At 41.3% G+C, this 27,819-nt stretch overlaps 2 protein-coding genes across 2 annotated transcripts; both read right to left on the bottom strand.

Moving 5' to 3' along the window:
* Window positions 1-3,759: 3,759 nt before the first annotated feature.
* On the bottom strand, window positions 3,760-6,768 carry LOC308309515 (follistatin-A-like). The gene is made up of 5 exons (XM_080755402.1): window positions 6,680-6,768; window positions 6,169-6,230; window positions 5,448-5,580; window positions 4,979-5,254; window positions 3,760-4,102 (listed from the first exon to the last, which is right to left on the bottom strand). Exons 1-5 carry the CDS (start codon window positions 6,732-6,734, stop codon window positions 3,999-4,001), a joined length of 630 nt encoding a protein of 209 aa, XP_080611528.1. The 5' UTR covers window positions 6,735-6,768; the 3' UTR covers window positions 3,760-3,998.
* A 1,115-nt stretch (window positions 6,769-7,883) lies between these two features.
* Window positions 7,884-23,404, bottom strand: pum3 (pumilio RNA-binding family member 3). The gene is made up of 17 exons (XM_080794415.1): window positions 23,136-23,404; window positions 21,649-22,050; window positions 19,446-19,593; window positions 19,109-19,184; window positions 18,834-18,927; window positions 18,225-18,291; window positions 17,818-17,992; window positions 17,180-17,283; window positions 17,006-17,084; window positions 16,091-16,189; window positions 12,552-12,605; window positions 12,242-12,322; window positions 11,798-11,940; window positions 11,494-11,716; window positions 10,356-10,443; window positions 9,761-9,851; window positions 7,884-9,493 (listed from the first exon to the last, which is right to left on the bottom strand). Exons 1-17 carry the CDS (start codon window positions 23,212-23,214, stop codon window positions 9,364-9,366), a joined length of 2,133 nt encoding a protein of 710 aa, XP_080650541.1. The 5' UTR covers window positions 23,215-23,404; the 3' UTR covers window positions 7,884-9,363.
* Between the last annotated feature and the right edge of the window lie 4,415 nt (window positions 23,405-27,819).

Below are 27,819 nucleotides of genomic sequence, written 5' to 3'. Positions count from 1 at the left end.
TGCCATCAATATCAATAAGGAGATGCTTGAAGGGGGGAGGCTGAGCTCTCACAAGCAGAATTGTCTCAACGGGCCACAGGATAAGAGTTGGAATCCATCTGTCCCCATCTCCACCAAGAACGCACCCATTGATAATTTACGCCTCATCAAAATCATCAGGGCTCCAGTACTTGACATTAACAACCTGCGGATGGGCCCAGGAGGTAATAGCATGTCTGCTGTTACCTCCTATTGGGCTAAAGGATGCAATGGTTGGACCAGTGTCTCTAGCTCAGTCGGGTAACCGTCTGGCTCACAATATACCATACTCTTCCTCGAGCCATAATAATGTCCTCTCCACACAAGTGACACAACACATTAGTATACATTGCCCTATTTTGTCATAACCACTCTACCTCTACAGAAAGGGGCAAAGGAGTATGTGCATTTATTGTAAGAGATCTTCATTGGAGCCACTCAGTTCCCATTCAGTTTTATTTTTTATTTTATTCTATTTTACTTTCCGCTTTATTTTGGTAGCGACAGTGTGAGAGAGGCACACAGGACCGTTCTGGCAATGAGGAGAAAGAAACTGCTTGGATAAAAGATAGCTTTAGCTGGAAGGATTTATCTCTGCAAAACTTAAAAAGCCACAGAAGAAAAGAGCCTAACCTGCAGCAAACCAGTTAGGTGCAGGTGAAGGATGAGATGAATCATTACAACTTAAAAATTCATACATTCATATACCTGTATTCATACAGGTATAAATCACATCCCATCTCCTTTTCGAGGGAGGCAGGGAGCCCTCTCAAAAACAGCAGCAATACAAAAATGACCACAATTAAAATACCATCAATCAAATAACAAAACAAACACAGTAACCGCTTGACCCTAGCATCCCTATTCTAGGGGGATCCTGGGTTGCTGCCTTGCTGCCAACAAAGCCTCTATCTCCCACCTCCACCGGGTAGGTCCCTGCACTCCACAAACCATATTTTGCCATCTTTATACAGTAGCTTTATAGAGGGTTTAAACGATTAAGAAACAGTGATCATGAAAATAGTAAATGACTGCTATGTACATTTTTGAGGGGCACTAGCCCCTCCTATGTCCTACACAAACATTAAATTCCCTTTGACAATGAAAGGAATTTTTTATGTCATATTGTCTATTTTATGTCATGATGATGTATACGATGATAAGAGTGCCCCTCACTTCACATGGGTGTGTTATATTTTTAAGGGGCGCTATAGCCCCTTCTATAAAGTATAAAATAAACAGTTTTGTCCCCACATGTCCCAAGATTTGCCATTGACGATGAACAGAGAAATGACGTCAGATTTCCGATAAATATGACGTAAATTAAACATCAAAACATTAAACGCCATTGACATTGAAGGGAAAACTTACGTCATATGTAAACAAGCAAATCGGCTAACCAATCACATGTTGGTGGGAGCGCTTGACCAATAAGCTTGACCTTATGTACCTTACTGTATGTATTATGTATAGCAATGACAAATGTCCGCTAACATAAATTGATGTACGATGAGAAGAGCGCCTCATTTCACACAGGTGTGACTTTTTTTTATACCTTTGACTGTGTCTTAGCTTAAGGGAGTTAATGTTTGTGTAGCTAGGACAAAGTTTGTGCCTGCATGGGGTCGATATTTTGTGCCTTTTTTATTAAAATGTTTAAAAAATATTCTAAATATTTTGATTTATTCTCAATGTGTTTTTAAACAACCTCACAATGGGTCGATATTTTGTGCCTTTTTTATTAAAATGTTTAAAAAATATTCTAAATATTTTTGATTTATTCTCAATGTGTTTTTAAACAACCTCACAATGTGTCGATGTGAGCTTGTAGATCACCAATTTTCATTTGTGGTTGTTTTCATGTCACTTGCAAAACTGGCAACACAGCAAGAGAAAGAGGAACTCATGCACACACAAACGCAAAGACTTATGGGCCATATGAAAAAGGTGAATACGTTGTGTCCTATGCTGTAGCGAGCTTTGCGGAGGCCTACCTGTTGCACGACCCGGACTCCAGTGGCCCATCTTTTACTCATTCTACATATTCTCTTCCAAACTAGCCTCTGGGGTTGCCCTGCAGGGCATTTTCACACTGGAGCTTAGAGTTTGCATTTTGTAGCAACGCTGACTTTTGCAGTTACATTGCCGCTTGCCTTCAAATATCTGTATAATGATACATTACAATGTCATCATGGTAACAGCCTGGCTAACACCTTTTTCTAAATGATTTTATCGGTGGATCTATTGGGTTTCTAGGCAGAACTGCAGTGGAGCCAAGGTGCTGGAGAGCTGCCGTTCATGGCTATAGCTTTTAAGCTTTTCCATCTAATCTCATCTCATCTTAACATCTGCCATGTCATCTTCCATGACCTGTGTGTGTGTGTGTGTGTGTGTGTGTGCGTGTGTGTGTGTGTGTGTGTCTGTAAGATTCAGCAGAGATTCTATCAGGCTGGTGGTCTAACTGGAAAATATATGCCCAGTCAGACAGTGCATGCATGCGTGTGTACGTACGTAACCCACAAGTGACCCTGCTTTTCATGGTACTGCTAGTTTTATATTCTACTAGCTAGTTAAGTTAACTGGCGTTAAACTTTCACACTACTGTTATCACTATGGGTTGAGAGCATTCTCCGTTACCACCACCTGTAATAGGCTGACGTGACGTGAATGTTTGTCCTGTCTGATGGAACTGGTCTAACCGTGGCTGATATCATCCGAGCTGGCGTCATAGGTCTATGCTACACACCACTACAAACATACAGTAGGTACCACGTGAGCTCCATATAGGGGTCAAGTGAAGACGAGGTGACATCAGCAGTATGATGTGGCATCTTTGTGGGAATGTGCTGCATCGTTTATTTTTATTTTTATTAGGTCTATTTAGGTCAATGTATCTGGTGATCGAAGAATCCCTATCATCAGTATACATTTGAAGTTTTGGACATTGCCTATCTGGAACTGTTCTAGGCGAGGATTAATCATGCCCCTTCCACTTTTGTCAAAAGACAAAAGTGGAATGAAATATTTATATTACTGCAGGTAGTTCTTCTGACCAAGCAGTTGGTTGAAATATGATATCCAGCCGTGCTGAAATGAGCATGACTGCACACCTAGTCGTTAATAGAAGATTTGAGAACGCATTAATCACATTAGAAATATCATCAGTTGTGCTGATTAGTGATAAGACAGAGTTTTGTCAGAGCAGCAGCATTATTGACTTACAGTACGTTTTAACACATTGTGTGCCCACACAACACTTTCAAAAAATGTAATTTTTGTCATTTTTTAATTAAAAAAAATCACAAAAAAGAAAAGAAAACGCATAGCGGTAATTCCCAGGACGTCTGTGGACGTCTTGGACACAGGAAGTGTCCAAGCGGGCGACAGAAGTGCATTATGTCACCCGAAAAGAATTAAAAAAAAAAAAAATCATCTTTTCGGGCGATAACGGGGCGATTGGGCGATGTGTCGGCCGATGCTCGCCCGCTGTTAAAACGTCCTGTATATTAACATCAGTTATTATGGTGGTTTTTGGAGAGGTAAATATTTTCGGAGGTGGTACTTCAGTATAAAAAGGTTGGAAACCAATGCGAAAATGACATTACCACTGTTTCTCAAAGTCCGGTGCAGGAACCACCCAGGGGTCCAAATAAAACTTATCAAAAGGGCCTAAAGCATAATTGAAATGGGGTTCCTTAAAGTTCCAAAGATCATTGGTTTATACAACAAAGTATAGTTTATTATTAATTCATTACTAACAATCTGATTAAAACAGGACACATTCATTGGCGCATAATACACTTAGGCTGATGAGCCAGCCTGACGGCATGCCGCGGGTTCGACTCCCGATCCCGACGGCCTTTGCCGCGTGTCTCCCACCCCCATCTCTCTACCCATTTCCTGTCAGTCTACTATCAATCTATTAATAAAGGCAGAAAAAGCCAAGAAATATCGGGGAAAAAAAGGTCTGGCATACATCATCAGGACAAAGGAAGATGTGCCAAGACGGGCAGGCAGCGCGCTGCACCTGATTGGTCGATCACACAGGAAGTGCTGCCAGGACAGTGTACAGTTCGACAAGATCCTGGGTGGGTAGACAGACAAATGGACAGAGAGATTAATTAACTTAATTATATACCCCTCTGGTGCACTGCAGATAGCTTAAATGTTCTTTTTCTTAGGGGCGCTAGCCCCTCCTATATACAGATTTTGTCCCCACACGTCTCATATTTGCCATTAACAATGAAAGGAGAAATTAGGTCAAATGTCCGCCAAATATAACGTAAATTTAACCAACCAATCACATAAATTCAGTTGTTCATGAGATGATGTATGATGATGTATAATTATAAGAGCGCCCCTCACTTCACGCGGGTGTGATGGTTAAAAGATAATATCATAAGTTGACAAATTAACTCATGAAGAAGTATATTCATTTTTTATTGGATGTACAACGACCCCCCCCACTCCATACATGATTTGTGTTGTTAAAAAGGTTTTAGAAATATATAATAAAAAGGTGCAGCTCCACAAGCACAAGGTTCGTGAGCTTGTGAATCTGATGAATCTGCTTCAAATATGGAGATAAGAAGTTTCTGCCCGACAGCAATGATATATACTATAGGATTAAAGGTTCAACTGATTTTGATCCTTTATTAACCAATATTGGGGACAGGACCCTCCCCGGGCCTCACTTTGATAAACTAGTATAGTATAGTATCATATCGTATCGTATCGTATCGTATCGTATCGTATCGTATAGTTGCTTTGTGATTGATCTCCCTAGTTAATGGTTAGTCTAAAATCGAACTTATTTTGTTCCTAGTTTGCTAGACTGCCGGCTATTTCATTTGAAATTTGAATTTGTAAACGGTCAGTCAATATTTAGATTATGATAACTCACGCAACTCAAAACAAATGCATGAGCAGAATTCATGACTTAATAATCAATACAACGTACTTTTACATCGGCCTGGGTACTGCACCCTCAAATCCACTCGCTTCTGCAGACACCGGGCTCGAACCAGGGCACACCGGCTCCTGTAAGACCTCCCGTCCGAGCCACACACGGGCCCCCCGGCTCCCCCGGTCCCTCCTGCACCTCCGTGGGGTCCGGGGCCTCTGGCAGGGCCCCCAGGGACTCCGCAGCCTGCCGGGAAACACACGCACTGGGGCTCGTTTCGCCGGGTGGCCACGCAGTACCTGTCTGGACCACAGTGGACACTGAAGCAGGGGTCTGGAGAGGAGAGAAGAGGACAATGGATGAGAGAAGATATGAATAATAATAATCATAGGCCTATATTCAAACAAGAATGTATTTTAATAACAATAAACTGGTTTATAATCTCAATATTGTGTAATGTCTCACAGTATGTAATGACAATCCGTGCACAACACACACACACATACACACACACAGTCACACACACCTCTGCAGGGGACACAGTTAGGGGCCCCTCCATCGTAGACCCCCCAGTGAAAGAGCGTTGCCATGGGAACCTCGTCCTCGGACCAGTAAGACCCCAGACTGCCGGAGGAACGGCAGCACTCCTGTCTGCTGAGCTGAGAGAGAGGGGGGGGGGGGGGGGGGTTTGAAGGATGGAGGGATCAGGGGTCACCACCATGTTGGCTTCCAGTGGACATTTTTGTCCAAATTCCAGTTCCGCCACGGACATGCAAAATGAGTGGACAATAATATTACCAGAAACACATAAATTGATATCGACGCTGAATGACCACAACAGGTCTGTAACTCAGAGAGGGTAGAAATGGAACCAAATGGACCCTTACAGGTACATTTGGTTCCATTTGTATACTCTGAGTTAACGGGGTCCTTGCAAAATAAAACATTTGAGAACCACAATCACCACTATAATGTGCCATACATTAATGTCATAGTAAATAACTGTCATATATTCCGGGGGAAAAATTTGAGAGACTTGGCATTCAGTAATTGGCCGGGTCTTATGAAATTAGAACATTCAAAGAGAATCTCAAATTTGCCACGGACGCAGTCCAAGTCTTGTCCCAGACACATTGGTGACCCCTGAGAGGGATGCAGAGGGGAAGATATTAAATGACGTCATACTACAGTATGCCATGGAAAGGTAGAGGGGCATTTGATCACAATAAAGAGACATTTTGACTCACCCCGGTAGAGTACAGCACCTGGCATCGTAAGTTTGAACCCCGCCGCATCCAACAGTTACCAGCTATGAGGGGTAGAGCCAGTGGTGGAAAAGGTAAACAGCTTTATTGTCTAATCACAGTAAGTTGGTGAAATTCGTTTTTGTGCATAGTTCATAGGGGGGGGGGGGGCTTAAGATCATCAAGGCAGGAAGCTCACAATCTTTACTTCAATTAGACATGTATTTCTGCAGTAGATTACTGCAGTACAGAAATACAGTACTCTGTTACAAGTAAAAGTTGACTTAAAAAGTTAATGTTTTGTAATAATCCAAATTTACAAATAAATATAGTATTACTTAAATTACTTAGTAATAGTATTATATGTAGTTCTCGTGCTTGCAATTTAATTTCTAATGCATTATTAGTGGTGTGCACAGAATTATTTCTGTGCATAAACTTAAAAGTCTCTGATATACGGTTGCATTTTGTTTTTAAAATGTACTTCCCGCTTCGCCCTTTCATTCTTACTTACCTCTCACTTCATTTTCTGCCACAAACCAAACGAACACCACCACCATGAACAGCATGTCCCTCTAGTGATGGTCACATTCTGAATGTGGAGAGAGAGAGAGAGCGATAGACAGCGAGAGAGTGTGTGTGTGTGCGAGTGCGTGTGTACTGTCAACAGGAGCCGTAACAGTTATAAACAAAGTATCAGTGATAGTAGGGATTCAGGTCCAGTGAGCACCAGGTATTTCTGGGGGCACCAGCATTTCCCCCCCCCACCAAAATGTTAACAAAATAGAGAATGTAATGTAATTGAGAAAAGTATATTATTTGAACTTGCACAGTACAACATTATCAGACCAAAATGTACCATTCACGTTCTTGTTTATCCTCGAAATCACTGGATATCAGATGTTTTGTAGGTCTGCTATTTTTTTTTAATCGAAGAACGACTGACATAGAAACATAGCTTTTTCAGAAAACTGTCAGGATGCAGAAGACATTTTTAGAATCTGATCTACGGGCAAAATGGGTTAAGAACCACAATTATATAGCAGACATGAAGTCCACATGGCCTACCAGCTCTGACAGTGTAATAAACCGGTTCAGGAAACGGTTCCAAATATGATGGAACGACCGAATGCGGTTCCTCAATGTTGGATCTGGTTACCTAACCTAGTCCAGTATCTACCTCTCGCACCACGTATCACACTTGGACTTCATAGTCCCTCTAACAGTCTAACTAGTCTGTATCCAGCTTGTGGGCATAACACATTGACTGTTCAGATTCTGTTGAAGTCTGTCACAGTCATCAGTCCTCTTCAGAAACAGTGCTGTAGAGTTCAACTAGTCTCTTCAGACAGACTGTTGGTTCACAGCAGCAATCAGAAACACTGAAAATTATTAGAAATTCTAAAATATTTCCATGAACAGAAGACCACAAATGACGGATTCCTGTTGCAAGTTTTAAATTGCGAGCCGCAGTTAAGACACTGTAGCGTTCAAAGACGTGGCATGAGAGACTTTTCTCTAACAAAATATTGTATTCCGTTAGGCAGCAGACATCACATCTCTTTGTTAATCCAAGCAACAACTCTCTCTCCCGGGTTAAATAAGGAAATACAGTGAACTATTTCATTACCCCCCTCACCCACCCAAAATAATTCAAGTAATAAATAGTCTTATTTTATTAAAGTTTATTCTAAGTTATAATAAAGACAAAAGCCATATCTAGCAAATACCTGTTATTTATTTATTGTTCATTTCAACTGCTCAAAGTGCAGCCAGATACAACTAAATTATAATTCACAAGTTACAAAATTTTAACAAAAAAAAAAAAGGAAAATGTAGGCAGTTCCAGATGTGTAATTTATGTTGTTAGAACGTATTCTGAGTAAATGAGAAAAATATGGGCAGCAAAAATAGCGAGCAAAAATTGTGGAGCTTTGACATGCCCAAAACCAGGGACACAAGGTTTAAAGTGATTTTCAATGAACTTTTTTTCATAAAAATCATAAATACACATATAAGTTCTATTATTTATTGACTGTTGAACAATAAACATAAGGGGACGTTATTATCTTTAACCCATTTTAAATGTTGCTAGGTATATAGCAACAGCAATTAATTGTAATTGTTTGAATTTTAAAAAGAAAGAACATTTTCAGAAAAACTAGGTTAGGCATTTCTTAAAATTGGCCTTGAATATGAATGGGTTAAAGTAAAATACCGAAGTAGAACAACCTTTTTATTATTTTTTTCTTTCCTCTTTGAGCCATGCAAACCTGAAAGAAAACCCGAAAGTGTTAAATCAGCGCTTCTCACATCCTGGTCATGGGGATCCAGAGTTAGTGAAGCCAGTCCTTCTCTCCTGGTAATCAGGGAGTGGATTTAACCACATTTTGGGCCCTTTTGGCGTTAGCATTATGTTATGCTTTAGCTATTGAAAAATAGCAGATCTACAAGCTCGTAGCCACGCCCCTCGGTGGCGCGCTACGAGCTTGTAGATCTGCTATTTTTGAAAAATCGTGAAAATAGAGATTTTTTTTTTCTTTTTCGTCATCAGGCCTAAATGGGTTAATCTGCTTCAGATCAGAGTGCAGAACAACCACACAGGAAGAGGAACATTTTAATAATAAAAACATGTCGACTCTGAGCGAGAGAATAAGAGTAATGCTGCGCTCACATTGGCAGCTACAAAGCTGCCAATGTGCTATTAATTAATTAATTAACCATTAATTTGCCATGGAAGTTATCTACAATCCAAGTTGATCTGCAGCTACAAAAAAACGACCAAGTGTTGTTTAAGCATTTCCACCCTCCTACCTCTCTTCACATAATTCCTGCGTTTGACGGAAGAAAACTATCCGCTTCCGACACTTTCCGTGCTTCGTGTTCTTCCAACAGCGACATCGACTTGGCGTCGCTTTGTATCTTTTTGTAGCTGCCAGTGTGAGCACAGCGAAATGGTCCTTTACACATCGGGAACATGAAGCATGAACGATCAGAACATTTTGTCTGCGAATATTTCACATTAGCTGTATTCGTACAGACTGATGCTTTTATTCAAAAAGGTGGAAACAAATCAACGTAGAATTGGAAATTAATTTACATTGCTTCGTCAGCACATCATATTTCACGTTCAGTGTGGATCTAGTGTGTGTGTGTGTGTGTGTTCTGTGTGTGTGTGTGTGTTCTGTGTGTGTGTGTCTATGTACTGAGCTTTTCTAGCAGGATTTCAACCCCTTTGCTGTTGTTGATGTCACAGAGTGTTGGTTTAATGGAGGTCAGCGCCGCTTTCACCTCCGATGACACCGACTGGTCCACGCTGCCCAGGAGGCTGCACACACACACACACACACACACACACACACACAATACAAAATTTTAATTTATCATTATTATTTATACAAACCATAAAATGTTAAATGTAGATACAAAAGCATGCCAATCGTATATATATCCAAATAGTAGCCCTGCCCCAAATTGCCACCCGGTTCCATTTAAACGCCCTGGGGTCCGGCACCATTTTGCGTGTAAAAAGGACGGGCTACTATTTGTAAATATACGGTATGCGCCGCGCATACAACCATGTGTGTGAACTGACCAGCAGAGCACCATGGCTCCTCTGTTGACGTTGACCCAGGTCAGCAGTTTGTCCATTCCTACGGTGTCCACTAGGATCCTACTGAAACGCTCTGACACACAGAATGAGACACACACAGAATGAGAGACAAACGCAGAGATAGAGATCTTATGTTGGATTCAAATAACCCATTCAGGACGGGAACCCCTTTGTGTTTTAAGCATTATGTTATACTTTAGATATTGAAAAATAGCAGATCTACAAGCTCAAACTTTTGAAAAATCGTAAAAATTTGCCGCAAATCTCGGAATATATATTCTTTCAGAGCAAACGTTTTTAATTCAAATCTGTGCTTCTGGGGGGTCCCTGGAACAACATATTTTCAGATGGGGGTCCGCAGCGAAATACATATCATTCTGGGGTCCTTGACATGAAGATGGTTGAGCACCACTGACATAGAAACAGTTTTTTTCAGAAAACCTTTAGGATTTAGAAGACATTTCTTTAGAATCGGCCTCAGGTTTAATGGGATAAAGAATTGTGTCTTTGTGTGTTGTCTTCAAACATTAAGTGCGTTCCTGTGAGAGTCAATTTGTGTGTGCATGTGTAATCCTACCTTCCTTCTCAGCCTCTGCCAGTTTTTTATCTTGCTCTATCAGCCATTTCAGCACCAGATGACCTGCGGGATGTTCTGCCATGTGGAGCTGCGCACGCGTGCGCACACACACACACACACACACACACACACACACACACACACACACACACTTTACAGTACTGAACATATTTTTCTGCCACAAAGGCCACAATGGAAGCTAGCATAACAACGGGGTCAGTCTGTGTCTCTGTGAGAGCTATGCTAACAATAGCTTTCCACCATCAAACAACAACCAGCGCACCCCCAAAGATTAACGCAAGCGACCTCGTCAAAGCTCCCGCAGATTGAGTTAACGGGGAAACCGTTTTGAGTTCGAGATGAGCATGAGTCGTAAATCGTTTCACACGCCTTTACATGTGCGTGCTAGCGTCCCCCTTCCCAGACAGAGCTGTACACGTCGGACTGATTCATTCTTTCTGTGCCACGCTAGATGGCACCAGAGTGTAGTTAAGCCATAAGCCCTGCCAGGGCATTAACACGGTTATCTTTTATCTGTTATCTAACTGCATGTCGGGAGCGATGCGGTACAAAAATCACAAATGACATCCGAACCTTGGATGGATGCCCATCACCAAAGACAGCGCTCGTATTTTCAGAGTTATGAGGCTTTGAACATCCTACTTTGGGGGCTGTGGGCAAAGATCCTGGTGTTGGGGTTGACGGAGGCATTGACGAGCAACCGGACCAATGATGTCAAAAGCTGATTTTCGGCTCAACCGCTTCATATATGGTGTAAAGGGGGGTACGGATATATTCGTAGCTGGCATATAACTTCCCATAGACGGGGGGTACGGATATATAACCGGAGTTGGCAATGAAAAGAGTAAAATGTTTGGTAGTTTCTGCAGAAAGACATGCAAATCAAGAACAAGTCGGATCATTTGCAATGCAATACAAAAGGCACTGTACCAGTGTGCAACAGACTAACTCAGACCTCTGCAATGGTCCCTAGAACGGCTTCGTCAAGTTGGAAATCTCAGAAAAACAAGAAATCAGCAGGAAAGTGGTGAGGGGAACCCACTGAAAACTAACTCACTCACTTCCGGGTTTCTATGACAAAAAAAAAAAAGAAACGTTGTTTGTCATTGGCCCTCACCTGTCCATCTGTCCCTCCTGGTACCAGCTCCTGATTAGCCAGTGCTGCCACGGCCGTCATGGCTGGCCGCAGGTCGCCGAACGCAGAGCCCAGGATGTCGCTGACGGCGACGCTGGAGGCCTTGTCCATGACCATGGACGGGGCGTGGTCTCGGAGGTGGTCCAGCAGCAGCGGGGACACCACCTCCAGAAGCTCCTTCCGTCGAACGGCCGTGTCCTTTTTACTGCAGGGAGGGAGTTACAATGTCAAGCACTTCAACCTTAATTCATTAAAGGGAAAGTTTCTCTCTCTCTCTGTACTGTACCTGTGTGCGTTGGCATCTCCTTGCTGGAGCACCTTCAAGATCTCAGGGACGATGTGGGCAGGATCTCTGGGGCTCAGCAGGTACAGCAGGACCTTCTTACCGTATTTGTTAACGATCACGTCTTCCAGAGAGGACAGGATCTCCTGCACGGGACACGGAGGAGGAAGGAGAGTGAGAAACAGTGACCCGTCTTTTGATTCATAATACTAATATTAAATACCGTTGTGCGGCCATACCAAGATTACCTAACAATATAAGCAGCACTAAGCTAAATGGCTTCACATCGCTGTTAATATACAATGTGACATTATTAAAATCATGTCGCACTCTTACTTCACTATCACTCGTTTACAAGATAAGCTTTTTCAACAAAAGAAATCCCTGAACAAATGCATCAACCGTAAAAGCGTATCATTGTGTGTTTCTTTGGAAGTTGGAACTTACTGATAAAACGGCCTGTTTGACCAGCTTGGTGTCGTCAACACAGTCAAATATGGCCAGAAGAACCAGGTGGCCAAACTCGCCCTGTGAATGACACACATGGATTAGATTAAACTGAGTGAGTGACTGACACACACACACACGTTGATCGGCTATTTTCGGCACAGAGATTTGATGGAATGAGGGAATACAAATTAGGGGTGAGAGCTCTGGTCAATGAGTAGGTTTTAATTGAATGTTTGTTGTGAGTCAGAGTGGCAAATATCAAGAACAGTTTATTTTATTGCATGACCAACAACAGGTGAAAACTTACTGTCGCGAACTTCACCATGTACGTCTTCATGGTTTTAATGATGATTTTTCTGTCCTGGAATGTAAAAATAAAAATACATTAAATGTAATTATCTACAGTAAAATAGATGCATTTTTATTTTAATGATTAATCCTTTTTTGATTGTGTTCCACCTTGGATGAATGATTATATGTCTTTATTATCCACAAGGGAAAATTGTTTTGCTCAGGTCAATGCAGACATTCAGGACAATATATACAGGGCAATAAATAATTATACAAATACAATAAAACACCCAGCAAAGTACAAAAGTATAAAAAAATTAATAAATTAAAGGAAAACAGCTTTCATAAACAAAGATTTTGGTGCACTTAAATTGGCAGATAAAAAGTTAAAAACGAAAATGAGGCAGGCAAAATTGGCACATAGACAGCGTCTAGAGTCTAGACTCTAGAGCAGTGGTTCCCAAAGTGGGGTCCGGGGACCCCCAGGGGTACCTGAGGGAGTTCCAGGGGGGACCCATCTATTTTGTTCATGTTCATAAAGTGTTTAAAGCAGTGGTTCCCAAACTTTTTCATGTCAAGGACCCCCAAATTGACACTACTTAGCCCGTGGACCCCCATTTGAAAAGATATGCCAGGGACCCCCATAAGAGAAGACGTACACATTTAGACGTCTACACTTAGACGTACACATTTAGACGTCTACATTTAGACGTCTGTATACATTTAGACGCCTACATTTAGACATCTACATTTAGACGTCTGTATATGTGATACAGGGGTACCTGGAAAAATATCTACCCCAAAAGGGGTACCTGGTCCAAAAAAGTTTGGGAACACCTGCTCTAGAGGATGCGTTTAATGCCAATGGGATACTATGAAATCTATGACAGGAATGTCAACCCCAACGAAACCGAAAATTTACTTTCTTTTCCAACACCTTTTTCGCCAGATTTGAATCATTGGACAATTCCTCAAAGTGTACTGAAATACTCAAGTCTGTAACACCTGCCCCCTCAGACAGAATTACTATCACTGAAGAGGATGTAAGGAAAGTGTTTCAGTGTACCAACACAAGGAAAGCTAATGGGCCAGATGAATGCAGTGCTTTTCTCCTCAAACACTTTGCATCTGAGCTGGCTCCAGTGTGGCAACCAATATTCCAAACCTCTGTAGACACACACACAATTCCCCTGTCTTGGAAAACCTCACACATGAAACCACTACCCAAAATCCAATGTCCAAAAGAACATAAGGATTATAGACCCATAGCTCTCACTTCAGTGATTATGAAATCACTTGAAAGAATACTGTTACAACATCTTGCCAGTATAACCAAAGACAAATTCGACCCCAGTCAGTTTGCCTATAAAAAGGGTTGCGGTACAGAGGATGCGGTTGTGACACTGTGTCCACTTATTACAAAACACCTAGATAAGTCAAATAAGAATCATGCGAGAGTGCTATTCTAATCTTTTCTTCAGCTTTCAACACAATACAGTCTGATATACTAGTGTCAAAAATGGTACAGTTGGAACTGAATCCATACTTAATTCACTGGTATGCTTCTTTTCTTACTAACAGAGTACAGAGGGTGAAAGTGAACACAACCCTCTCATCAGCATAAACTACTAATGTTGGTGCTCCCCAGAGTTGTGTGAGCTCAGCTGTACTTTTCACCCTTTATACTGACAGCTGTCGTATTGAGGAATGCCTGTCTGAATATCACACCGACACACCAGACCAATACATTCTAAAATACTCAGATGATACAGTTTTGATTTCTCTCCTAGATAGTTCCAGTGATCCTGGACTGCACCAACACAGAGTAAATAAGGTGGTTGAATGGAGTGATAACAATGCTCTCATCATTAACACAAAAAAGACAGAAGAGATTGTTTTTGGTACACCAGAGATACACAGATCCCCCATTACTATTCATGGTGAACCGATCAACCAGGTATGTTCGTACAAATACCTAGTAGTAATAGACCATCTATTGTCATGGAAAGATCAGATTGATTCAGTGACAATGAAATTAATGAAAACAAAGCAAAGAATCTACTTCCTTTGCCGTCTAAGATCCTTCGGTGCTAGTAGACGGATTCTTCTTTTGTTTTTCACTTCGCTATTATGAGTGTTCTTCAGTACTGTAGTACCACCTGGTATGGATGTTTGTCTGCAGCCCTAAAGTCACAACTGCTGCAACAACTGAACATTTGTTCAAAGATTGTTGGACAACAACTTCAGAAACTTTATACATCCATATGATAACAGCATCCTAAGGTTAGCAAGGAATATCACCTCTAATACTAAGCATGTGTTGTATGGAGAATATAGATTGCTACCTTCAGGAAGGAGATATGGTGTACCAGCATACAATAAGGTCAGACTAAAGAGGTCCTTTGTCCACCAGTCGACCTTGAGGCTTAATCAGGAGTTGTAGTAGCCACAGGATAATCTAAGCGGTGGATATTGCTCATGTCTTTATGTATGTAAATTGTCTTGTTCTTTGGGTCATGTCAAATGTGTGTATATGTGTTCTGCATACTTAGCTGCTGTGTCGCAAGACAAATTTCAGTGTGAACTGACAATAAAGTACTATATCATATCATATCATATCAATGAATGGCCCGACATCTTACCAGTGTTGTTTTTGGGCAGCAAATTTACATTTTAGAAATTATACCATAGTTCAGTTTTAGTCATATTTTTGTCACCTGGAATGTTTTAGTGTTAGTCTAGTTTTAGTCCACTGAATGAATATCATAAGTATTTGGTTGACTAGCCGATCTACTATTCCGATCTGCTATTTTCAGCATGCAACCAAGTGTAAAATGAGTAAATGACTTATACTGGATCTCTTGTCCACCAGTCCATTCCGAACATTTTAGTCTCGTTTTTATTTGTTGACGAAATTGTCAACAGATTTAGCCTTAGTCATCATAGCTTAGTTTTTATTTAGATTCCATTTCGTTTTTTCGTCAGTGAAAAAAGGTTTCGTTATAGTATTAGTCAACGAAATCAACACTGCATTGTACTTGCCTTGGGTGTACCGTGCCAAATACAGTTCATTGTACTTGCCTTGGGTGTACCGTGCCAAATACAGTTCATTGTACTTACCTTGGGTGTGCCGTGCCAAATATAGTTCATTGTACTTGCCTTGGGTGTACCGTGCCAAATACAGTTCATTGTACTTGCCTTGGGTGTGCCGTGCCAAATACAGTTCATTGTACTTACCTTGGGTGTACCGTGCCAAATACAGTTCATAATTGTACTTACCTTGGGTGTAACGTGCCAAATACAGTTCATTGTACTTGCCTTGGGTGTGCCGTGCCAAATACAGTTCATTGTACTTGCCTTGGGTGTACCGTGCCAAATACAGTTCATTGTACTTGCCTTGGGTGTACCGTGCCAAATATAGTTCATAATTGTACTTACCTTGTGTGTGCCGTGCCAAATACAGTTCATTGTACTTGCCTTGGGTGTGCCGTGCCAAATACAGTTCATTGTACTTGCCTTGGGTGTGCCGTGCCAAATACAGTTCATTGTACTTGCCTTGGGTGTGCCGTGCCAAAGACAGTTCATGGCTACTCGCGCTCCATCGTGTGTGTACGCCATGTACACCACAGCTTCTCTGATGGCCTCGATCATCTCCTGTTGGATAATGAACACACACACACACACACAACGGAACTCGACATCAATATCATCTCCTCTCCGTCTCTCGTTTACGTCGTTTTAGTGCCGTTCACCTCATTGTTTCATTGTTCCTGTGAATTATTTTATATGCCATATTCTCCCTTACTATAATATTGTATGGTGTTGTATGACACTACAAAAAATATTTATCAGATTATTCATCAGATTCAGAATGGCAGCCTCCTCCAAATCCATTTGTTCGGTCTTTGTCCCATTTGAAAAACCAAGGTGTTATATATATATATATATATATATATATATAGAAATGTTTTAATGTTCAATACGTTGATGTGAGTCCCATCTAATTCACTCTACAACCAACAAGTACCAAATAAATCTGCCTAAGAATCTCACCCCTAGGGGTCAGTGTTTCTTAAGTACCGGCATGGTGTGAAGTTGTCGAATGGACATAAACAGATACATATTTATCCCTCTCTGCTAATCAAATTTCAGATTAAATCCTACAATTTCAGTCCCGGTACTGTACCTGGCAGCCATTTTGCCATTTTGTTTGAAGTATAAAATAGGGCTTAAAAGTGGTTAATGTCAATGCTAAAAAGAAAAGAAAATATAGTTCTCTTCAAGCAGGTGTCCTAGCCAACAGCAGGGTTAACAACATGTCTCAATGGGAAGAGTAGAGAGACCACCTTCCACCACTGCAGAAAGTACTAGTTATATTGCATTAACACGCTGCACCATTACAGACTGGTTAAATAAACATTTTATTAATGAATAAATTAAAAAGACGCATGGCATCAATTCATCTCTCACCATTCTGAGCTTGTCTGGAGCAAACTGGAAGAAGTCCAGGAAGACTTTATGCACCAAAGAATGTTTGATGACCTGCTCTCTGGAAGAAACAACAGGGTCAGAGTTCACGTCACCTTTCATTATTTGTGTGTTCGTGCGTGCGTGCGTGCGTGTGTGTGTGTGTGTGTGTCTTACTTCTGGGCCATGGGAACCAGTATACTCTTCATCTCTGATAGGATGTTGGTCAGTTTGTCTGGGTTGGCCTCCAGGACCTTCTGAATGGAGTTACACGTTGACGACTGAACAATGATGGGAGAAAAACAAAAATCAATAATTTCATTTCATATGAACAGAATTAAATCATTATTTATAATAGCACCATATTCAAGTGTTTTCAGCAACGCTTTTATAGTGTAGGGGCAGTATCCTTATTCTCCAGGATGTTTTTACCCATTTAGGAATTAGGACGGGAACCGCTTTTGGTGTTTTTACCCTTCAGGGTGGGAACCCCTTTTGGGGTTCTTGTTGTACAGTTGAGTATATACCGGTAGTAACAACATAACCTTTTTGAAAAAGAATTACGTTTTTCAGAAAACCTCAGGTCAGTATTTAGAAGGTGTTTTTAGATTCGGCCTCCGTCCTAAATAGGTTGTATAATAGGGAAGGCTCAAAGAGCACTTTAGTGCCATCGTCTTGGAAATGATGTCATGTATGTTTTTGGAGTTGTGCTTTGAATTCCCAATAAATTCCTAATAAACTATATTTAATCTTGTGTGTACTGTATGTGTTCACAGTCTTGTGCACACTGTATACAGTACATTTGCACTCCAAACCTTGCAGACGGTGAACACGTTCCCGTACAGTTCCTCAGAGAGCATCAGTCTCTGGGCGAGGACAGCCTTGTCGTTGTAGGCGTACTCTATGAGGAAGGCAGAGCTGGAGTGACGCAGCATCTGACGAACTTCTCCTTTAAACTTCTGGATTACACCCGCGACCACCTCCTTGTTGCTGTGGAAACGCACACGGCAAGTCAGAAAGCATAAAGTAAGCAATAGCCACTGAGTTATGGCAATTTTGAGTGTTCCAAACAGCAACAAAGGTGCAGGTCAATGAAATGTGAGACTTCTATGTCAGCGTCATAAACACCAAAGGACGACACAAAGATGAGACTTGAAGAACAAACATAAATGTAAACCACCTCTTTAATGTGCCATGTTAATTATGATGCGGTCAGACTCACCCATACTGTAGAAGTTTCTTGACCAAATTTCTGCCATATTTCTGCTTACTCAATTCCACTATGTCGTCTGTAGAAGGAATCAAAGAAGAATATTAATTGTCTATAAACGACTGCTGCTTCTCTACTGTCGTTTTACACTCTTATTAGAGGTACCTTTAGTAGCTGGCAGGATCAAAGTTGTTAACATGTGAAATATGAAGATGTGGACACACTGGTAATTAAACCATGACACGAGAGTATTTGGTTAGAGTCAGCGTGTACAGCAGGATAGGATACCATCATCAGATCAATGATTACAATTCCAAAATAATTCAAACGAAGAGAGCTAAAGCCTCATCTAGCAAGACTTTTCACCAGGAGAGACAGATAAATGCAACACATTTTGTTCACATCACGACGGAAGTTATTCATTAACAAAGAACGCAATTTTATATTTTTTATGTCGATCGATTGGTCAATAAATTCTTACATTTTCTAACACTCTACAGTAAAATGTGTTGCCAAACACTGATGATTTTATTGTGGAATTAAGGGATGAATTAAATTAGAGGAATGAATAAAAGGGGAACATGATTGTGTCTGCACTGTCCAGGGGTTCCAGCCACTAACCTTTGAGTTCTTCAAACACTGCCTGTCTCTGCTCATGACTGCCAAACTGGACGAAACACTGCAGCGCACGCACCGAGTCATGGGAATATGCTACCTGGAGATGTGACAAAAAACAGCAAGAAATTACCTTTTTCTTTTTAAGAAAGCTTAGAAGAAAATGGCATCGCAAAGACAGACGGCATGGGTATTTTCTGGCAGTTTATTCTAAATTCAAACACAGATATTTATACTGGATTACCTGAGCCTGAATAAAAAGGGCAAAAACAAACACGTACCTCTTTCATCCTTCCACGGAACAGGTCGTGCATCCCCTTCAAGAGTTTGGTCTTCTTCTCTTTGTCACAGTCTTTCCTGTCAACACAACGACACAAGCATTCAAGCATGCGTGCGTGCGTGCGTGTGCACACACACACACAATGCAACATACCGGTAATCCTTAGTCCCCTAAGGGCCCATCTGATTTAATTTGTACATTCTTCTGAGTTACATTAACATTACATAATGATAATATAATATGATTATCCAGGAAACAAGGTTTGTTCTAATAGGTTCAGATGTTCACCGTTTATACTGTTGTCATTATTAAATCTATTATGTGCGAAGTGTGTGTACCTCCTAATGACCTCCCAGACTTGTTTCGACTGACAGATGACCTGATATTTGTCTTTCTGCGTTGCTTCCTTTCTCATATCCCTCTTTTCATGTTGTATTTTCCTCTGTTCCGGCTTTGACAACTTCTTCATCTTCTTTGGCGCCGGGCCTGCCCCCCACACACACACACACACACACACACACACACACACACACACACACACACACACACACACACACACACACACACACACACACACACACACACACACACACACACACACACACACACACACACACACACACACACACACACACACACACACACACACACACACACACACACACACACACACACACACACACACACACACACACACACACACACACACACACACACACACACACACACACACACACACACACACACACACACACACACACACACACACACACACACACACACACACACACACACACACACACACACACACACACACACACACACACACACACACTCACTTTAGGCATTTAGCAGACGCTCTTAATCCAGAGCGACTTACATTAAGCAAGAACAAAAAAGCATGGGAATACATTACATAAAAACATTTATCATGAAACATGCGTAAGCTAAGAAAGTTACAGTGGAATATCTATATAATGAAACTATACATATAAACTACTATGCTATACATATGTACTATGACGTGCTATGACTACATACAATGCAATTATAGTGCTGTCTTCATAACATGCTATAAGTCTGTGTCAAATGCAATCTAAGTCTCTACAGAAATGCTATCTAAGGGGGTGGGGTAAGTGCTATGGGCCATGATGGAGTCTGAAAAGGTGGGTTTTCAGACTACGGCGGAAGATTGGGAGTGATGCTGCAGTTCTGACTGCAATGGGAAGTGCATTCCACAGTTTTGGAGCCAGAAGGGAGAAGAGTTTGGGACGTGTGGAGCGTTGTCCCGGCGTTTTTAGTGAGGGTACTTCCAACTTCCCTGCGTTGGCTGATCTGAGTGCGCGGGAGGGTTTGTAAGGTTTGATCATACTTGCAAGATATGGGGGAGCCATACCGTTGGTTGCTTTGAATGCCAGCATCAGAGTTTTGTATTCTGTGCGGGCAGCGACCGGGAGCCAGTGGAGGGAGCGGAGCAGGGGGGAGACATGTGAGAATTTTGGCTGGTTGAAGACCAAGCGAGCTGCGGCATTTTGGATCAGCTGGAGAGGCTTAAGTGCACATGCTGGTAGGCCAGTAAGGAGGGAGTTACAATAGTCGAGTTTTGACAAGACTGTTGTCTGGATTAGGAGCTGGGCTGATTCCTGGGTGAGGAACGGTCTAATTCGTCGTATGTTATAGAGTGTGAACCTACAGGATCGAGTGACAGCTGTGATGTGAGTTTTGAACGAGAGCTGACTGTCCAGGACAACACCAAGACTCCTGGCTGTTGGGACAGACGTTACCAGGGCGTTGTCTACGGAAATAGTAATCAGCGCCAGGATTTCTTTCAAAATAGAAGCTCGGGGTGCCGTGCAGATATGGCAGCTTTTACTTTGATGGCAGCACAGATCAGTCTTGATACCGATTCGATACCAGTAACAAATAACAAAAATAAAATAAATAATCTAGGACAGGACAGTGGTTCTCAAAGTGGGGTCTTAGGGCCAGGCTACAATGGCGACAGAATTGTCTCCGCAAGACGCTGCCACAATAATCAATGGAACCCGGCTGCAGTGCACAGGTTGTGTGTAAACTCTGTGCGTGAATCATTTTTCTACGCAAGAGCTCTATTTTTACGTGTGTCCGAGGAGGTTACACAGCCCTTCGCCTCGCCTTCAGAGGGAAATAAATCACATCATTTTGGGGGAGTCCCCAGATGACAGCGAAGTGACAATTTAAGGACTTTAGGACCTTAATATAAAAGGCAACATTGTCGAAAATAGCCGATCTACAAGCGGATTCAGGCTCACGTTGCGAGGCGTTGTGAGCTTGTAGATCTGCCATTTTATATGTGGAACCTAGTCAAACTAAAGTGAATGCCTCGACTCCTACGTTCCAAGTGCCTTAATCAAGGTGGGGGGGTTCCCAGTTCAAATATGATTTTGGGGGGGGGTCTCCAGTTAAAATATCATAATTATTTTGGTTGGTCACGGCCTTAAAAATGTTGAGAGCACTGGATTACAGTAGACAGAACAGAGTCACAGAAATCTGATTCCTTACCTTTGACATCCTCTCCTCCTTCTCCCTCCTCCTTCTCCACCGTCCCCTCGATGGCTTCATCTTTGACGAAGGCTTCCTTATGCTCTCTCTTTCCCCCGGGGTGACCACCCTGTCCCGCCTTCTGATCTCTCTTTCCCCCGGGGTGACCACCCTGTCCATCTTTCTTTCCCCCGTGGTGACCACCCTGACCACCCTGTACCGCCTTCTTTCCTTTATAATCCGTCTTTCCGCCACTGTGGCCTCCTCCTCCTCCTCCTCCTCCTCCTCCCTGTCCCGGCTTCTTCCCAAACTTCTTCGGCGGACTCTTCCCAAACCCGCTGATCTTCTGCGCATTGTTCTTCGGTTTGAAAGGTTTCTTCTTGTCTCCAGGCGGCTTTCCGCCAAGTTTACCCCCCATGGAATCTAGGGTGACAAACAAACGGTGGCATCATGATTATAACTCATTCAGGGCGGGATCCCCTTTTGGTGTTTTAAGCATTATGTTATACTTTAGCTATTGAAAAATAGCAGATCTATAAGCTTAAGCTCATAGCACGGCACCGAGTGCAGCGCTACAAGCTTGTAGAGCTGCTTTTTCATCATGAAAATGTATGCAAATCCTTGAATATATATTCTTTTAGCGCAAGCGTTAACTCAAATCTTTGTATCTGGGAGGGAGGTCCCTTGAACACCATATTTTCAGATGGGGGTCCGCAGCCAAATACAGATAATTCTGGGGGTGCTCGACATAAAAAAGGTTGAGCATCACTGACATAGAAACATAGGTTTTTTAGAAAACTTTTAGGATTCAGATTTATTTAGAATCGGTTTTAGTCCTAAATGGGTTAAAGCACAAGGTCTTCTGGCAGCTTTTCATAGTTTCAATGCAAAGAATGTAAAGTGGCAATCTGGAACATATCTTTTATGTTCTTCAATAAGCCAAATTAGCAGCCTGGCCAAGAGGGTATTCCCCAGTCAGGCTCTTGCATGAGTGGTAGATGTTTGGTCTCCTGGGTTCAAAGTGTCACAAAGAGCGTCACATGTGTTGCTCTCCATTGTGAGAGGACAAACACGTAGATTGTAGTTTTAAAGCATAATAGTAGTCGAGTATGTTTTCAGTGGAGAAGAGACACCCACATTGTAAAGACGGGCAGAATTGTGACTGTTTAGTGAAAGCTAGCCCCTCTCGGAACCCTCCGTAAAGCTTTTCTGAAATTTGGATGTCGCTTTGGGTCTAAAAAATTTCAGAAACTCAAACTTCAGTAGCATTGGGTTCTGCTTGTAGGGCTAAGTGAAAGCATTGGTTGGCAATGCCAACCAATGCTTGCCAACCAATGCTTTGGCATACAAATACATTTAAATACAATTAAGCATTCTCAAGTGATTTATTAAACATTCTGACAGATTGCTGAATTGATTGCAGGCTAAAATAATAAGCTAATAATAACAACAATAATAACTAATAACCCGTATTCTGATATCGATTGATTGACATTCATCTTCATTACCTTTCATGAACTTCTTGCCACCTTTATTGGGGTTCAGAGTTTTCTTGGGTTTAGCATCCTGATCCATTCTAACTTGCATCCCGAATCAGAAGCAGCAATATAAGTCCTACAAACAAGCAAACACAAGCAGTTAGGCTGTTGTACGACACACCAGCAATAACCGATCAGGTCTGCTCTATTGCTTTATCGATCCACCGATCTAATAAATATGCCGTTGTTGTCCGCTGACTAATACAAACTTCCAAATGTACACTCACGTTTACCTTGGTTTTTTTTAACATGTGTTGTGAAAACCGTGACGATTTACGGTGCCGTAAACCAGAGCGTTGCTGTGCTGCTGTCGTGAACCGCAGTCGCAGCCATGCGCACGCGCAAGAAATGTAGAACGCGATCAAACCATACTCTAAGGATCAAACGCGATCCCAGAGCTTTCCAGGGGGTCCCTCAATCACTTTTTAATCCAAATGTAACCGTATGTAACCACTGCAAGGCCACAACACGTCACAAGGTAAGGACCAGCCCAGGTAAGGACCTATACTTTCCTTGAAATGTACCCATTCTACAAACTGTTAATAACATTTTCAATCAATCAATCATTCAACCAATCAATCAACCATTCAATCAATCAATAAGGCAAGGTCATTTTATTTAGAAAGCGCCTTTCAAAACAATTGTTACAATTAAGATTATGTAATATGTAGCCTACAATACAATCATAGAATAAAACAAGAACATCACATTAAAAAATAAACCAGCAATAAAATAAGATACAGAGCAACAAAAAGCTTGTAGATCTGCTATTTTCAAAACATCTGAAAACTGGAAAGTGGAGAAGGGCTGAATTGTAACCACTTAAACCCTATATGGTCCATCAAGTGTATTTTGTTAAATATTCAATCTTCACTGAAAATAGCCGATCTACAAGTTTGCCCTAGACCAGGGGGTTTCAACTGATTGGGACCACCACCACCCTGACTAAGAATCAACCTGGGGACCACTGTTGTGTTGGGTGGGGATAAGGGCTACAAGATTAGTGCTTTTGTAACACTTGCTATAGCATCCCATGTGTAGGCTATACATCCCACTGTTTCTCAACCAATGGTCCATTTGACTATACTAATACATTTCTAATAATAATGACTCAACCTACAATCCGGTGTATTTCCCCCTCTTGAGATTCTAACTCCCCTTTCATGCAACACATTTAATAGTAATAATAATAATAATAAACTTTATTTGTATAGCACCTTTCATACATAAATGTAGCGCAAAGTGCTTCACAGGGCAAAAATAGAATACAATAAAAATAAGTAGTTAAAATGATAAAACAATGGCAAAGAACAAAATTGAATATAAGAACATAAAATAAATAAAAACAAATAAAAACAAATAAAATAATAATAAAAACACCACATGCAGCAAATCAGTCAGGGCAGGGTGGGAACGTGCAAATTAAAACTCAATTAAAAGCAATGTTGTAGAAATGGGTCTTGAGCTGAGCTTTAAAAATGTCTACAGAGGCTGCCTGACGAAGGTACAGTGGGAGTTTGTTCCATGCCGACGGCCCATAGAAGCAAAAAGCTGCTTCCCCGTATTTTTTAGTTGCCATTTTTTTCGGCAGCGCGAGCAGGCCAGCAGTGGAAGACCTTAGGGGGCGGTTTGGGACATATTTAGGCAGGCAGTCATTTAGGTAGGAAGGTGCGAGGCCATTGAGGGCTTTATAGACAAGTAAAAGAATTTTAAAATCAATCCTAAAAACAACCGGAAGCCAGTGCAGTGATGCCAAAACTGGAGTAATATGTTCTCTCATCTTAGTTCTAGTTAAAACTCTGGCTGCTGCATTTTGGACGAGTTGTAATCTGTCAGTTGTTTTCTTAGGCAATCCTGAATAAAGTGCATTGCAGTAGTCAAGCCGAGAGAAAACGAAGGCGTGGATTAGCGTTTTTGCATCGTCCAAGGACAAATAGGCTCTGATTCGTGCAATATTTCTAAGGTGAAAAAAGGCAATCTTGGTAACATGATTAATGTGAGAATTAAAATTCAATTCAGAATCAATAATAACCCCCAGGTTCTTTACTGTACTGTTACTTTCTACAGTCAGGTTACCAAGTCTGCTTATTATTGATTGTTTCTGCTCACTAGAACCGATTATGAGAACTTAGCTTGAGAAAGTTCTCACTCATCCAACATTTAATGCTAGACAAACAGATATAGAAATAGTAGCCCACACACACACACACACACACACACACACACACACACACACACACACACACACACACACAGACAGACAAACACACACACATGCACACGTGCACACACACAGACACGCACGCACACACACGCACGCAGCACTGCTACAAAAACTGGCCCAGGACAGGAGTAATATGAGTCTGACCTCTCTGTGTTTAATCTCACTGTGACGTGGCTGAGTCAACTGCTTCCATATATTCATAAATCGGCTTTACAAGATTCAATCTGATCTCCTCATACACACTGTTGAACCGGTGAGCGAGCACTCACACACTCACACTCTCTCACACACACACACACACACACACACACACACACACACACACACACACACACACACACACACACACACACAGAGAGAGAGAGAAGGATGTAAGTGCAGTTAGTTGTCCACACACAACATCAATGACAACATGGAGCCATGCCGAAAACCATCCATGCAGGTACACTCTGCTTTAACATTGTGTTTGCTTGCTTGCTTGTTTCTTTCTTTGTTTGTTTCTTTGTTTGTTTGTTTGTTTCTTTCTTTCTTTCTTTCTTTAAATTCTTTAAATTGTGTAGCTTTTCTTTATTATTATTATGCAGTGGCTCTGCAGTGTGTGTATAGTCTGCATGTGTGATTGTGTCAAAATGTGAGACAGCGGTGGCATGCTCCATCCTGGGCTCCACCTGTGTTAGTGTAAGAGCAAGCAAATATGTGTTGTACGATTATAAGAGCGCCCCTCACTTCACATGGGTGTGATGTTTGATTTATTTTACAGTTTCATAATGTTTTTACGTACGGCTGTCAATGGGCCTCTGATAGAGATGAAACTGTGCTCCGGATTTAGAGTGATGCTTCATAGATATGTGACGTCATAGAACAGGATTTAGAGTGATGCTTCATAGATATGTGACGTCATAGAACAGGATTTAGAGTGATGCTTCATAGATATGTGACGTCATAGAACAGGATTTAGAGTGATGCTTCATAGATATGTGACGTCATAGAACAGGATTTAGAGTGATGCTTCATAGATATGTGACGTCATAGAACAGGATTTAGAGTGATGCTTCATAGATATGTGACGTCATAGAACAGGATTTAGAGTGATGCTTCATAGATATGTGACGTCATAGAACAGGATTTAGAGTGATGCTTCATAGATATGTGACGTCATAGAACAGGATTTAGAGTGATGCTTCATAGATATGTGACGTCATAGAACAGGATTTAGAGTGATGCTTCATAGATATGTGACGTCATAGAACAGGATTTAGAGTGATGCTTCATAGATATGTGACGTCATAGAACAGGATTTAGAGTGATGCTTCATAGATATGTGACGTCATAGAACAGGATTTAGAGTGATGCTTCATAGATATGTGACGTCATAGAACAGGATTTAGAGTGATGCTTCATAGATATGTGACGTCATAGAACAGGATTTAGAGTGATGCTTCATAGATATGTGACGTCATAGAACAGGATTTAGAGTGATGCTTCATAGATATGTGACGTCATAGAACAGGATTTAGAGTGATGCTTCATAGATATGTGACGTCATAGAACAGGATTTAGAGTGATGCTTCATAGATATGTGACGTCATAGAACAGGATTTAGAGTGATGCTTCATAGATATGTGACGTCATAGAACAGGATTTAGAGTGATGCTTCATAGATATGTGACGTCATAGAACAGGATTTAGAGTGATGCTTCATAGATATGTGACGTCATAGAACAGGATTTAGAGTGATGCTTCATAGATATGTGACGTCATAGAACAGGATTTAGAGTGATGCTTCATAGATATGTGACGTCATAGAACAGGATTTAGAGTGATGCTTCATAGATATGTGACGTCATAGAACAGGATTTAGAGTGATGCTTCATAGATATGTGACGTCATAGAACAGGATTTAGAGTGATGCTTCATAGATATGTGACGTCATAGAACAGGATTTAGAGTGATGCTTCATAGATATGTGACGTCATAGAACAGGATTTAGAGTGATGCTTCATAGATATGTGACGTCATAGAACAGGATTTAGAGTGATGCTTCATAGATATGTGACGTCATAGAACAGGATTTAGAGTGATGCTTCATAGATATGTGACGTCATAGAACAGGATTTAGAGTGATGCTTCATAGATATGTGACGTCATAGAACAGGATTTAGAGTGATGCTTCATAGATATGTGACGTCATAGAACAGGATTTAGAGTGATGCTTCATAGATATGTGACGTCATAGAACAGGATTTAGAGTGATGCTTCATAGATATGTGACGTCATAGAACAGGATTTAGAGTGATGCTTCATAGATATGTGACGTCATAGAACAGGATTTAGAGTGATGCTTCATAGATATGTGACGTCATAGAACAGGATTTAGAGTGATGCTTCATAGATATGTGACGTCATAGAACAGGATTTAGAGTGATGCTT

The sequence above is a fragment of the Protomyctophum bolini genome (assembly GCF_963924005.1).
Source record: "Protomyctophum bolini genome assembly, chromosome: 22".
Taxonomy (NCBI): Eukaryota; Metazoa; Chordata; class Actinopteri; order Myctophiformes; family Myctophidae; genus Protomyctophum; species Protomyctophum bolini.
The sequence above is the reverse complement of the archived record's forward strand: the minus strand, read 5'-3'. Positions and strand labels throughout refer to the sequence as shown.